General features: G+C 29.4%; 1 protein-coding gene across 1 annotated transcript in view; it reads left to right on the top strand.

The window, feature by feature from the left end:
* Positions 1-1141: 1141 nt before the first annotated feature.
* LOC107451504 (uncharacterized) overlaps positions 1142-13171 on the top strand; it is a 31872-nt gene continuing 19842 nt past the window's right edge. Inside the window, exons 1-3 of the mRNA XM_016067625.5 lie at positions 1142-1280; positions 8254-8491; positions 12489-12923. Of these exons, the coding sequence (XP_015923111.2) occupies positions 8261-8491; positions 12489-12923 (666 nt within the window). The 5' untranslated portion in view covers positions 1142-1280; positions 8254-8260. The remainder of the gene's footprint in view (positions 1281-8253; positions 8492-12488; positions 12924-13171) is intronic.

Raw genomic sequence — 13171 nt, 5'->3', positions numbered from 1 at the left:
ACCTCTAGGGGTTCTGAATTGGAGATTGATCGTTCTCTGATTCAGGTCAAAATTATGATCTGTGGATGAATGAATGGATGTATGAATGGGTCCGCCCTATAAACAGGAGAGACGTATGGGTGTGACAGAAGTTGAATTCTGGACCATGGATGGTCCCACTGGAAAACAAGAAACGGTAAATTGATCTTAACGTTATTTATTAGTTACAGTAATATTATCTAGTTACGTTTTAAATTTTATCTTTCAAACATGATTTAATCTAAAAATTATAAGTTAATTATATTCAGACGTGTTTTAATGCATTTACTTTACTTGAGGGTTTTCAAACGTGACCCATTCCCATCTTATATTGTTTCATATGCTGTAAGTGTTTTATTTTTTTTAATTTTTATATGTATTTATTCATTTTTTCTCATAAACTAAGCACATTAAGTAAAAACTAGCTTTCAGTAAAATTTTCATAAGTGAATGAAAATATTAAGGTTAATTTAATTTTATTTATAATGCTATATTCGATTTTTATAATCTTAGAATAGCAAAAAATCAATCCTAGAAGAATTAAAAAATAACAATGCTTAACTTGTTCAGTCTTTAGCATTTAAAAAAATATATTAACTTGATTTGGCTTATTGCTTCAGTTGAATAATTACGTGCTCGCGTAAAATTTAAAATGTGTTAAAATGCTTATGGCTGACTCCCTCTTCTACTAAGACTCACTTTACCATGTGTCATTTTAGAAAGATTTTATCCTAACTAAGCAATTTAATATTTATAATGACTAAATCTAGGACTATTATTCTAGCGCAATTTTTAATTCTCATTTTACTTTTTTTATGTATTTTTTTAAAAATATTTTTCACACTTGAAAAATATGTATGACTTACGAGATTCCTACATAACACAAAGCTGATAAACACTTGACATTATTCGATAACATCTTCACGAATTCACACGCCTTCAAGTTTGTGTACCAGTTGGATCACATCCAAAACAATGCAGTTTATTAAATTTGAGAAAATTGCATGTCTGAAACCTAAATTGAAAATATCTCAAGTGGCACTGTTTATCGTTAATGGTTATGAAAGCTTACGTAATGCATTTTGATATTTGCTGAGATTTGATTTTCTCTTTTTCTTTTTCAAGGTGTTGTCGAGGTTGCGAAAGAGTGAGACGCAGTCACTGGAGACTAGCCAAAATGCCCCTCAGTTTGTTTTTGTTGGAATCGCAATTAGAAAATAGTAGCTGAAGGATGTGGTTGTTACTTGTTACAAGCTATAAAGGTATGTGAAATTATATTTACTTTACAGTTTCTAAACGCTAGTTATTTTTAACATACATTTAATTTCGAAAAGCCATTTAAACATAGAAACAAGAAATAAAGTGATTGATTCATTTTGCTAGAATTTGTTCTTCAAGCAATTGCATTTTAGAAGTAAACAATGGTACCACGGTCAGGAGGCGAGTTTTCAATCTAGCGGCCTTTAACGACCCTCCTTATACATGGAATTTTCCAAAAGAAATAAAATCACGATTTTTGGATTTGTTTTAGTTCTGGTATTAAGTTCTTAAAGAAATAAAAGCTTTATTAACATTCTGACTAACTAGATCCAAGACAAAAATCCTCAAACAGAGAGCGAGGTGCTAAAGGCCACTGAATTGTAAATTAACAACCTAAAGGAGCCCATCTGATAAGGAACTTTGTTTTCAAAATAATTTACTATGCAACAAGGAAAAAAAAATTAAAAAAAATTATTTTGCCAAAAAAAAAAAAATAATTTAATATTTGCTTAATGTATAACATCAAAAAATATTTAAAATTCTACAACTTGAAATATTGTTTGTATAGTAAGTAAACTCAGTGCTCAATAATGTTGCCCTCACATCATTAAAAATTTGTTAACATCATGACATGTCTTTTGCTAAAAGTATAACTATTTTTACATTGAATAATGTAAGTTGTATGTTGATTTGAACTAAAGTTTAATTTTACGCATCAAAGATATAAAAGCTTAAATATTTGCGTCAGATGTTTTAGTAAGGCACAAATTTAATTACTACGCTGCTTAACAGAATATTTTTTTTTAATGTTCAATATGGTTCTTTTTAAAAAATGCAGATTTATTTGCTTCAGATTTGAGTATTAATTAAATAGATGACCTTTTGCTACCTTTGTTTGTTCTTTTTAGCATGATAAATAATATTTTTGTCACACATTTTCTTCACGTGCTTTCCTGATTCGCAGTTCCTTAATTTTTGTCACATTTTTTCTATCTTCTTCCTAAACTGTTGAAACAATCAAGAAATCAATATTTTAAAGTAAATATAAATTTACGAACAACTAACCAATCATATTAAATTATTTCAGATGAATTTTGGGGCTACTTCTGGAGCTCGTTTAAATTTTTTATTTTTCATGCCTAATATGAAACAATGTTCTGTGAAAAAATGGTTAATTTAATTGATTTAATCGATTTTTTACCATACAGTGTGTCTCAGTTAAGCGTTTCAGAACTTCTAAGAGGGGTAGGGGCCATCCTGACGACTCGAAATCATATAGCAATGTGGGGTCGGAAATGCTTTCCTGAAGCGGTGACGTACACAGAAGCGCCATAAAGAAAAGAGACCGTAAGTGAAAAATCGTTATAATAATACATTGAAAAATTATATGGTGCATGGGCTAAAGTAAGTGTTCGAAGTTTCTGCCACCTGCTACAATGTACACCTCACGTCTCCGGCGCATGGACATTCGAACATTCTGCAATACTCCAGGCATATCTCGCAGGCAGCTACTGCGATTCTTGCAACCAGCTTTATCAACTGGGGTGTCATAAACCAGTGTTTTCATATGACTCCAGAAATCAAGACATGATAGGTCGGGTGACCGAGGAGGCCATATAATTTTTTCAATGTATTATTATAGCGATTTTTCACTTACGGTCTCTTTTCTTTATGGTGCTTCTGTGTACGTCACCGCTTCAGGAAAGCATTTCCGACCCCACATTGCTATAGGATTTTGAGTCGTCAGGGTGCCCCCTACCCCTCTTAGAAGTTCTGAAACGCTTAACTGAGACACCCTGTATTCAAACAAAACAGTATAAGAACCATAAATAAAATGATATTCAAACTGTAAATTGAGAGAATAACCGCTTACTAACTGCTTTCAACTAATACGGTTAAACATCCAAAATTTTATAGCACCAAATAGACCCACCTACTGTAGCTTGCAGCTGCGTAGATGTTATATAGCCAAAAGGGCTAATTTGTCAGTCTCGTGGCCGACCGAACGGGGATTCGAGTCCCATCGTTATCTAGTTTCAATGTCAATTTAAATGTCTTTTTTTACAGTTTTGAAAACACGCTATTTGTAAATGGTTGAAAATCATACAGTTTTGTATTCATAATTACTATTTGTAAACAGTTTCAAAACCGAAAAGATAAAGAATTCTAATTTCCGAAAATTTTACGTTTAATTGGATGAACAGACTGCTGTTAACTATTTTACCATAATTTTCAAAAGAAAACTCCAACAGTGTAATAATTATAAAAATATTCATATTACTTCTTCTTTTTCATTGATTCGACAGCCAATGTAAGGACCTGACCTATTTTAAAAAGAATTCAGGCTAGTACTATTCCTGCAATTATTCTCCAGTTTTTTCCCCGTTCGTACCAGTAGATATTTACCATCTCAAATATGAGTAGCATGTCTCGAAGTTTGAACTTCTGGGCCACACACTTTTATATATTGTTTATAGTAAACTAGGATACTATTAGGTATATAATTCTCAAGAACTTTCTTGTGGAGTTACTAAACATATCCTCGTGTACGCAAGTCGTAACCCAAATTTCAACTCAAATTGCTATGGATAATTTCAAATCGACAATAGATGTTTCCCCTAGTTCGAACGGCCTTCTCTTTGAAAAAAATATTAGTCTTGTCTTGATAGCAATTAACTTTTTCTCAAAATAATCTTAATTCCGACCTTGTTAAAAATTATTTGTTAATATAATCATGTTTTATTATTTGCAAATCATATGTAACTAAGCACTTTTCAGTATGTATTTTTCTTGAAATAAATATTGTTAAAATTAGTGAAATTGCGTTCACATAAAATTGCTAAAAGATGAGAGAAATATCATGCGTACACATGATATACAACATAAACTCGTAAAAACTTGTAGCTATACATTTTAACAAAGATTTTTATTACAGTTCTCTACGTTTCTTTAAAAAAAAATTTAATAATCCTTATTCAAAAAAGTAGTGTTAATGTCCATAAAAGTGAATTTTTTTTATTGATTTCTCTTATCAAACTTTCAAACGCTTTTCAACAACCCACCAAGGACTAAAATTTAATACTCTTCAAAATATTCATTACTAAATTTAGTGTGATTCAGTGATAAACTTAAATCATTTTACGACAAAATACTTATGTTTTAAAGCAAACAATTTCGATTAAATTACAAAATAGTCAAATAATCTTTTTTGATTTTGAAACAATCTATATTCGAAAGTCATCGTTAACTCAGAGGGATGCACGCTTCCAGAACGAATGTTAAGTTCCCCAAATTAAATGCATTAAAGTGCTGGTAAAAAAAAATTATAATTTTCATTAGAAATCAAACAATTTAGAGTCTTATACGTGGAATATTCATTGTTTAACTATTTCAAGCTTTGCACTATTCTTTCTGCGATTAAATTTAATAAAACGGGATAATATTTACTTCTCTGATAATTAGTTTATGAATTTATATCATATTTGACATGATGCTTTTAATGCAATCATGATTAAACATAGACATTTTTATTTATATTTTGTTTATTTGAAAATAATATGATCCATGCAAAAAACTTGCACAAATCGTTATTTCATTTCAGTTATTCGTTCTTGTTTTGTTTTTTGCATCCAGTAGTTCTAAATTTCTCGACTGAAATTTGTTTTTAAGTAATATTTTGGTTAATTTTTATGTTTTTAATTTATAATTTGGTGATTCCAGGTAACAACTTAATATTTGAACGTGTAGTGAGCTTGTAGTTATGATTCAATCTTGCTGGCGTTGATCACTAATAAGTTGGATAGCAAGGTCTTTGAATTTTATACACAGTTAGATAGCTTCGTCGGTAATTTATACAAAGTTGGTGGATTTTTGTTTGTTTAGACAGTAAAACAGCTATTTTTTTTATTAATTTTTTTTTCTAGTGACGAAACTTTTATACTTGAGTAGTTCATGAAGATGTAAATAACTTTTTTTCCCAGTGGCAAAACTTTTATGAATGAGTAATTCATGAAGTAAAAAAATCACTTTGATTGGGAACGAAAAATAAGGCAATTAATTGTCAGCTGCAAGAAATTAAATAATTTGTAGATTTAATGGATTGAGTCTCGACGCTATTCTGTTTCATTTACAGTTTAAATCATTTTTCAATAAATCTTTTGTATTGAAAACCATTACTGCAGTAATGATAACATGAAACAATTGATAACATGAAACAATCTGCATTAAAAAATTATCGCAAATCATTTCAAAATGAAATAAATCTTAATCTTTTTCTTTAGCATAGAAGTTTAAAAAAATTTATTTACTCCCAGTTAAAAAAAGACGATTGTTTCCACATAATAATGTAGAATGAACTAAAATTATTTAGTTCCAAAAACTATTTTAAAAAAAAAACTAGAGAAAGTTAACTATTTATGGCGACTTTAAAATCATAGCAAATCATAAAAATTCAGTAGAGAAGTTTAAACAACTTCTATTTTAACATGCTGGAAATGTGCAACCAGCCACCCATTCATTCAAAAGAAAATAAAAAAAAGGTTAATTTTAACTCTTTGTTTCCAGCTTGAGTTATAGAAATAGCCCACACCGCTTTTCTTCGCTTTGTTGGGTAAAACTGGCAGCTACCCAACATTCAAGTTAGCGAGAAAACAGATTGTAAAAGAGAAAAAAGAAAGCATTAAGAAAGGAAGCAAGTAAAGTAAAAAAGAGACAAAAGGAATTAAATAAATGTAAATTTTATTTAGTCTTTGGAAAAGTTTCGCCAAACTTTTAGGAAAACAGGATTCTGTATCTTCCAGGTCAAAAAACTCCATTCACGTGTTTGTGTATCACTTATTTCCTGAAGCGACGGTAGATCGACTTTTATTTTTTGCAGTTTGAGGGACTTTGCAGAAAGCAATTCATAGCTTTCTTTGCAACTAAGTTAGTTACAAGTATTTTATTATTTGATCATTCTAATGTATTGCATATCATTGTAAGTAAATTGTATTATTTAAGGTTTTCTTAAGGAGTTCCTTTTTATTTATGATATGGTGGAATCAGAAGAGCGAGTTTTAAAAAGTTAGAAGAAAGTTACTTGAAAATTCAGAATTGAGAATTATATAAGAAGAATATATTATTCAGGGTGTCCAGAAAGTATGATAATGGTTGAATACTTTTTGAAATACGCACTGCATAAGGGAAATCTAGAAATATTTTCTGGGAATTTTTTTTAAAAATTATGCGTTTAATGATAGAAAACTCTACCTAATAAACCTGGAGTTAAGAATACCCCTAAAGTTAAGAGTAGGGGTACATAAAAATATAAATATACGCCTCATTATTTATTGCTGATTTGAAGAAATAATTTAGAAAATAGAAGAAGAAAATAGAAGAATATCATATATAGCAGAAGAAAGGAAAGAATTTACTTACAAGAAAATCAGAAAATAAATTACTTACAAGTTACAAGTATTTGAATTTTAATGTACAGATGGTGATAATAATCGTGATTGAAAATAGGATGCCAATACATTAAAGCGGATATAACCTGAATATCACTTGACACGTGGAGAAAATAATAAAAATATTAAGTAAATAAAAAGTGGCATGTTGGAAGTGTTTAATTAAAAAAAATCGGAGACACCAAATTCTTTAACCGTGGAGGGGGGGAGGCATCTCTCTCAGTGGATATTTTTGAATTTGATGTCATTAGATAGGTAAAGATTAACCATGCCTTGCTAAAGATTTAACCATGGGAGGCTTTCGTGGTTTTCTTCTTCATGTTACGCAGATGCCGGTTAGTTCTATCAAAAAGTTCTCCACGAAGACTAGTTTCTCCCATTGCTTGATTCAGGAGTCCCCTTGTCTTCTGGATAAGGTTCAAATTTCAAAGACTGTGAACTGAACATCGGCAGTCGTAAACGCAGAAGTGGCTATTTCTCTCTGGTTACATAAACAACAACTCCTCAGACAAATGGTTTCATTTTGTATTAACGCCTCTATACTTAACATAATTTCTTTATAAAACCTGATGCTGAAACATTATTGTTTGTTGGTTAATACATTCTAACAACAACTACTAAAAATATTAAAAAATTGCAATTGCAAACATTTTCAAAATTTTTTTGATTTTTAAGTTTTGTCAAAGATCATTTTGAACTATTTACTAATACAGAAATTAAAAGTGACGAACAACAAGAAGCAGTGATCAATTAAGTTAGATTCAAACTAGCAAGTTTTATTCGCATTTTTGTTTTCAGTTTATTGTTCAAAAGAATTTATCAGAATATTTTCACTCCAATTATGTATTTACTGACACTATTAATAAATAATGATAGTTACGAATGAATAGTTAAAATGCGAAGTTGACTACAAATAAAATCTGCTACTTTTATTGATACACGTTTTGCCACTGGTTAATACAATAAAAAGCTGAAGATGAATACTAGTTACCTAATAATAATGTTTAAAAGTTTGAATAAAAAATTAAATTTGAAAATTCTCTAAAAAAATATGTTTTTTTCTTTGCAAGTTTTATACTGTATTGAAAAATGAATTAAAAGTAATAGTTGATTAAAAAGTAAATACATAATAATTAGAGTTGATATTTAATGACAGGAGTTGAAAATGAATTTTTTTTTCAGTTAATAAGTAAACAAATAATGAACATCTAAGGAAATACGTTGTAATAGTAAACTAATTTTTTTATCGTAAAATAAAACAAACAATAAAGAACAAACATGAATAAAAACAACCAATGGCAATCCTAATTTAAAAGTTTTTAAGGAAAGCTTAAAAATATTTAGAATTTTTCAAAATGATTTCTACATTCCTTTTCCAAATTGCATTTATTTACAATTTTTGGCATCAAATTTTATAGTTAGTTAGACGTGTAAAATCGAAAGAAAAGAGAAAGTTAAATGTTTAAATCAAAAACATTTTAAAATATCGTATTTATCAAATATTGAATAAATAATGAATTGTGAATTCCAGATCCAAAATGTCTTGCAACCTACCCCCAATGGTCTTCTCAAACCCAGACAAGGAAGAAGTGGTTGAACTCGACTTTGGAGTACCCAAAGAGTCTTCATCTTTCCTCCATAAAAAAGTGAAATCCAAAAAGGATGAGTCCGACGAGGCTTCCTATTCACAGTGGAACGCTCTTCCAGATATCTTATTGGAAGATATCTTTTCTAGGCTTTCGATAAAAGAGAGATATAACGCTTCGCAGGTAAGATATACTATTTCTTATCTACTTTATTCGTATGTATTTTTTTTAAGAAAATTGTTAAAATTAATGAAGCTTAGATGATAAAATAATTCAATAGCTCTATGTAGGAGACGAAATGGAAGCAATCATTTTATAAACAGTTTTTTCACTAATATTTCTTTTCTTCTCTAACCAAATGATGATATTGTATTTTATTTAAGATTTCAATCATTTTATTTCCTTCGCCTGAAAACAATTCTATTTAATCTATTCTAGTGTGAAACATATAAAGAATAAGATTTTAAGTAATCGGAAATATATAGGTATTTTATTTAAAATTTTATATTCTAGATTAGTTTTATTCTGTTTATTATTGTGTTTCGTTTCCTAAAAATATTGATTGCAAATGCAAAATTTAAGAGCTAAATTTTCATTGTGAAAGGATTCATACTTTTTTTGTTTAAATTTATTTCCAAAAGAAGATTTATTTTTTAGATTTGCTTATTATTGTTTATTATTACATTTCATTATTATAATTTATTTTCTCGAATTGTTCAGATTCACTGCGGTGATATATTTTATCTTCAAATTATTTTCAGTCACCGGTTCGTAAAGCACTTGCATAAAGTGACTTTATATAAAAGTTTAAGAAAAATATAAGCAAGTAAGTTAGAAGCCGTGTTGACTCAAGGGATATAACGCTCACTACCCAATGAGGTAACCCGGGTTCGAAACTCATCGATGGCTGGTCCATACGAATTCCACACCCGTCTCGCACCGATCACAGTGTTGACATAATTCTCCTCCATGTAATGCATGTTCATATTAGTTCCGTCAAAAAGTAATCCATGGAGGCAAATTACTCCCACTATTGATCAAGGAGTTCCTTTGTCTTCTACATTGAGTTCAATATTACAAGGCTATGGAGTTGGAAATTGGTAGTCGTAAACTCGAAATTGGGTCAGCTGTTCAGTAGCAATTGTAAAAAGTGAGTTAGTGTGGTAGAGGTGGTCCAGAAGATAGAGCTCTTGTCTCTCAATCAGCTGATTTACATCTGAATCTTGGTGTGGCTGTTTAATATGAACTCTGCTCTGTAGTGTCACCAACCACTGAACTGATTTGAAATATCCTCAGTGTTAGACGGATTATGGGTTAAAATCTTATTACCGTCGGGGTGACCATGGGAGGTAATGGGACCATGTAATGCAAATGTGGGTTGGTCCAATCAAAAAGTTCTGAAAGGGTGGCTAGTTTGTCCCAATGCTTGATCGAGGAAATTATTTGCCTTCTGTATTGGATTCAGCATCACAAGGAAACGGAGTTAAATATTGTTAGTCATAAACTCAGAATTGGGCCGGCTGTTCAACGTTGCTCATTGTAAACTGAAAGTGAAGATAAAAAGATTGAAATTGTCATACCTAAAAATAAAATCTAAACCCAAATGCTATCAAGTTAAGTTCAATAAAAAAGAAAAGAATGTAATGTATTATCCACTTCCTAAACTTAAAAAAAAAGAGAGAAAGAAAGAGAAAACTGCAAGGAAGGTCATATTCGAATTAATTAAAGTTTATTTTCTTTATAAGATTTTATTCATTTTTTTTCTTTGATTTATTCTTTCTTTTTAAGATAATTTGATTAAACGTTCTTAAATTGGCGGAATAGTTTTTTAAACATAGATGATGATTCAAGTTGTTGGGACAATTTTCATTATAATAATATTGATGAAGTTTTCAGTTTTTCTTATTTAAAATCTTGGAAAGAATTTGCTATGAAAATGTTTAAACATGTCACACAAAGCTTTCTGCCTACTTTTATTTTATCTAATAAAAATATTTTTTAATTTTATATTTTATTTTCTAAATATTTCATTGCCATTTGTATTTTTAACTAAAACGTTAAGTGCCATAACTCAGTTTTATTACCATACAAACAATTGTATTATTTCTGTTGATATAGATTTGATCATTTAATAACTAAGTATCCATATCCCTTTTTTTGCCATAAATATTTTTTTACAGTCAATGCACTTTTAATAATACGATAACTAAAGCGTTAAGTACCCAAACTCTATTTTATTACCATAAATGAAACTGTCTTTTTCTGTCAATACAATTTTAATATAATTAAACATTTAAAAGTGCTTTACTCAAATGGGAAATTTGAATTATTTATGGAAATGTAAACAAATATATTTATATAAACAAACATCCAAAACGTGCAAATCAATCTTTCCTCTAGTATGTTACATTTTGTGGCTAATTTAGGAGTAGCGGTAAATATAAATAAACACGTTTGATTAATGAAGGAAGATTGCAAATATTCAGAGCAATGTAACGTTCAAGATCGTTAGGAAGCATGTTCCTTTAATAACCCTCGAAATAACCATGTTATCTAAGTAAGGTGAGTTAAAATTAGAAATTAAAAACATTGCATAAATATTGTTCTCCCGTAAACGTGCTTTGAATTTGTTAATGGAAGATTACTCATACAGTCGACGAAAGATTAATTATTATTAACCATCTCTGTACATTGTTTGGAAGTAATTATTATGGAGATGAGAAAATAATTGCATTAAACTTTGCTTCATACACATGGCTGGTTGTACTGACGTTGTTACAAAACGTTAATTATTTGGGTAAAAATGCTATTTGGCATGCTGTTATTAGAAAGCAGCAAATTTGAAGAAAGCTATTGTGATTTTGAATTTTTAATATTATCTGTTGACTCTAGAACCTTTCTTTTTCACATAGAAAACTTGCCTCTATGTATGTTCATTACTTCAAGAATGTTTAAGTGTGCTTTGTAGTGAAGATTTTGTGTAAAATTTCTTAAACTCCAATGTATTAAAGTGTGCTAGTATGATGAAATAAAATGACGAGCTATAAAGGTTAATTAAAAAAAAAACAGACAGGTAAAAATATAGGTTAACACGTTTACATATCAGCATCAAATAATTGTATTTTTTTAATGCACATCAGTTGCACATCTTTATGAATGTAAGCTATAAAACCATATAAGCTGTTAAAAATGCAAGATAAAGTTACGATATAAAATAGTGACACTTTAGATGTACCATCCGTAAAATCCTTTCCACAGTAAAATCCACTTTTGCGTTAAAATACTATATTGCAATGCAATTTTCGGAGTAATAATTTTTTAATTAGAATTATTTAAGGATTTCACAGTAATGATTACTGTAAAAAGTACATTTTATCAGATTTTTTGTTCCGTAACATCAGTATAATTACGGTCAATTGATCCGGAATTTTTTACAGTGTAGTATGCTTCTTTTAGTTATTAAATGAGCCATTTATTTTGTTAATTGGCTGATTTAGCCAATTTACTTCAATTTTGATTACGAAAATGCTTTCGCGCTTTTTAGTAATGCATCCTTTGACTTCATTCACAAATACTCTTCATGCAAACAAAGGAGTAAACATATGATTCATAAGATTATTGCAATTACTGTTCAAAGTTTATCGATTAAATCTATAACATTAATGTGCAAAGTTTTGTAACCAATAATTTTGTAATTTCCTAACTGCTTCTGATAAAAAACCTGATTCCAAGCAAAATTACATTGTAAAAAATTCCTGATCAAAATAGGATATGAAGTCACTTTGGATGCATTATCCGTAAAATCTATTTTACCGTAAAATACTAATATATAGAATTTTTGCAGTAATATTTATTCGAGTTATTCAGAGATTTTGTGGCAATTATTACTGTATAAATTATGGTATATCGGTTTATTTCTTCCGTAGCCTGTTCCGGTAAAAATGTATTTTACAATAAGCAGTGAGTTACGGCCCTTTTTATCCGAATTTGATTCAGAATTCTTTACAATGTAAAGAATGAAATCTTTCAGATGGCATCGTAGACCTTCAATACAATAAAAAAAGCCCTCCTTTTTTTAAAAATAAATGTGAATTTCTTGAATTTTCATTTCTATATAATTTCTTAAGTTACAGATTTTTAAAATTACAACTACTCAATTAAAGTTATACTTCTGTTGCAGGTGTGTTGGAACTGGTATCGTTTATTTCATTCCAAAAAAGTTTGGGAAGTATTTATACTAGAAGATAAAACCCTAACGAGACGGAAGTTCAACTATTATTTGGGGTACCAATTTGTTCTTGACCATTACCGAACTCAGTTATGTCTGAATAGAGTGATTCGTGGTGTACGCAAGCTGATCATAAGACCGATGGAGAACTTTTTCAATCTGTACGAATTTATGAGCATTCTGTCTTATTTCTCGGAGAAATTCGAGCCTTTAGACTTTATAAATACTTTAGATTTCACATTTGGTTGTGAGTATGCTGCCGAAAATTCTCAAGGAAGAGACAAAATATTTGGAACAGGTGGAAAACTACTTGAAGCATTAAAACACTTAATGATGGATTTGAGAGGTCTCAAGCACCTTGCTCTTCGAGACTTATATTTGGAAACTGTAAGAAACTTCTTTATTATAAAAAAATAATAATAAATATATTTTTTGTGCAAAAAATTCATTAATTAAAGGGAATTCCTTATTAGCTCATTAATACAAATTTAAAACTTGTAATCTCAAAATTGATATTAAATTATTTACATTTTGGTTTCAAATCTCAAAACTTCTTAAAAATTTTTCATAGTTACAAAAACGATTGAGTAATTAACCAATTATGCTTAGTATGGGCTTTCGCAGCTAACTCACAA

Source organism: Parasteatoda tepidariorum, chromosome 2 (assembly GCF_982258835.1).
Source record: "Parasteatoda tepidariorum strain Cologne lab strain chromosome 2, Ptep-v5.0, whole genome shotgun sequence".
Classification (NCBI taxonomy): Eukaryota; Metazoa; Arthropoda; class Arachnida; order Araneae; family Theridiidae; genus Parasteatoda; species Parasteatoda tepidariorum.
Note: the sequence above shows the minus strand (reverse complement) of the source record. Positions and strands in the feature narration are given on the sequence as shown.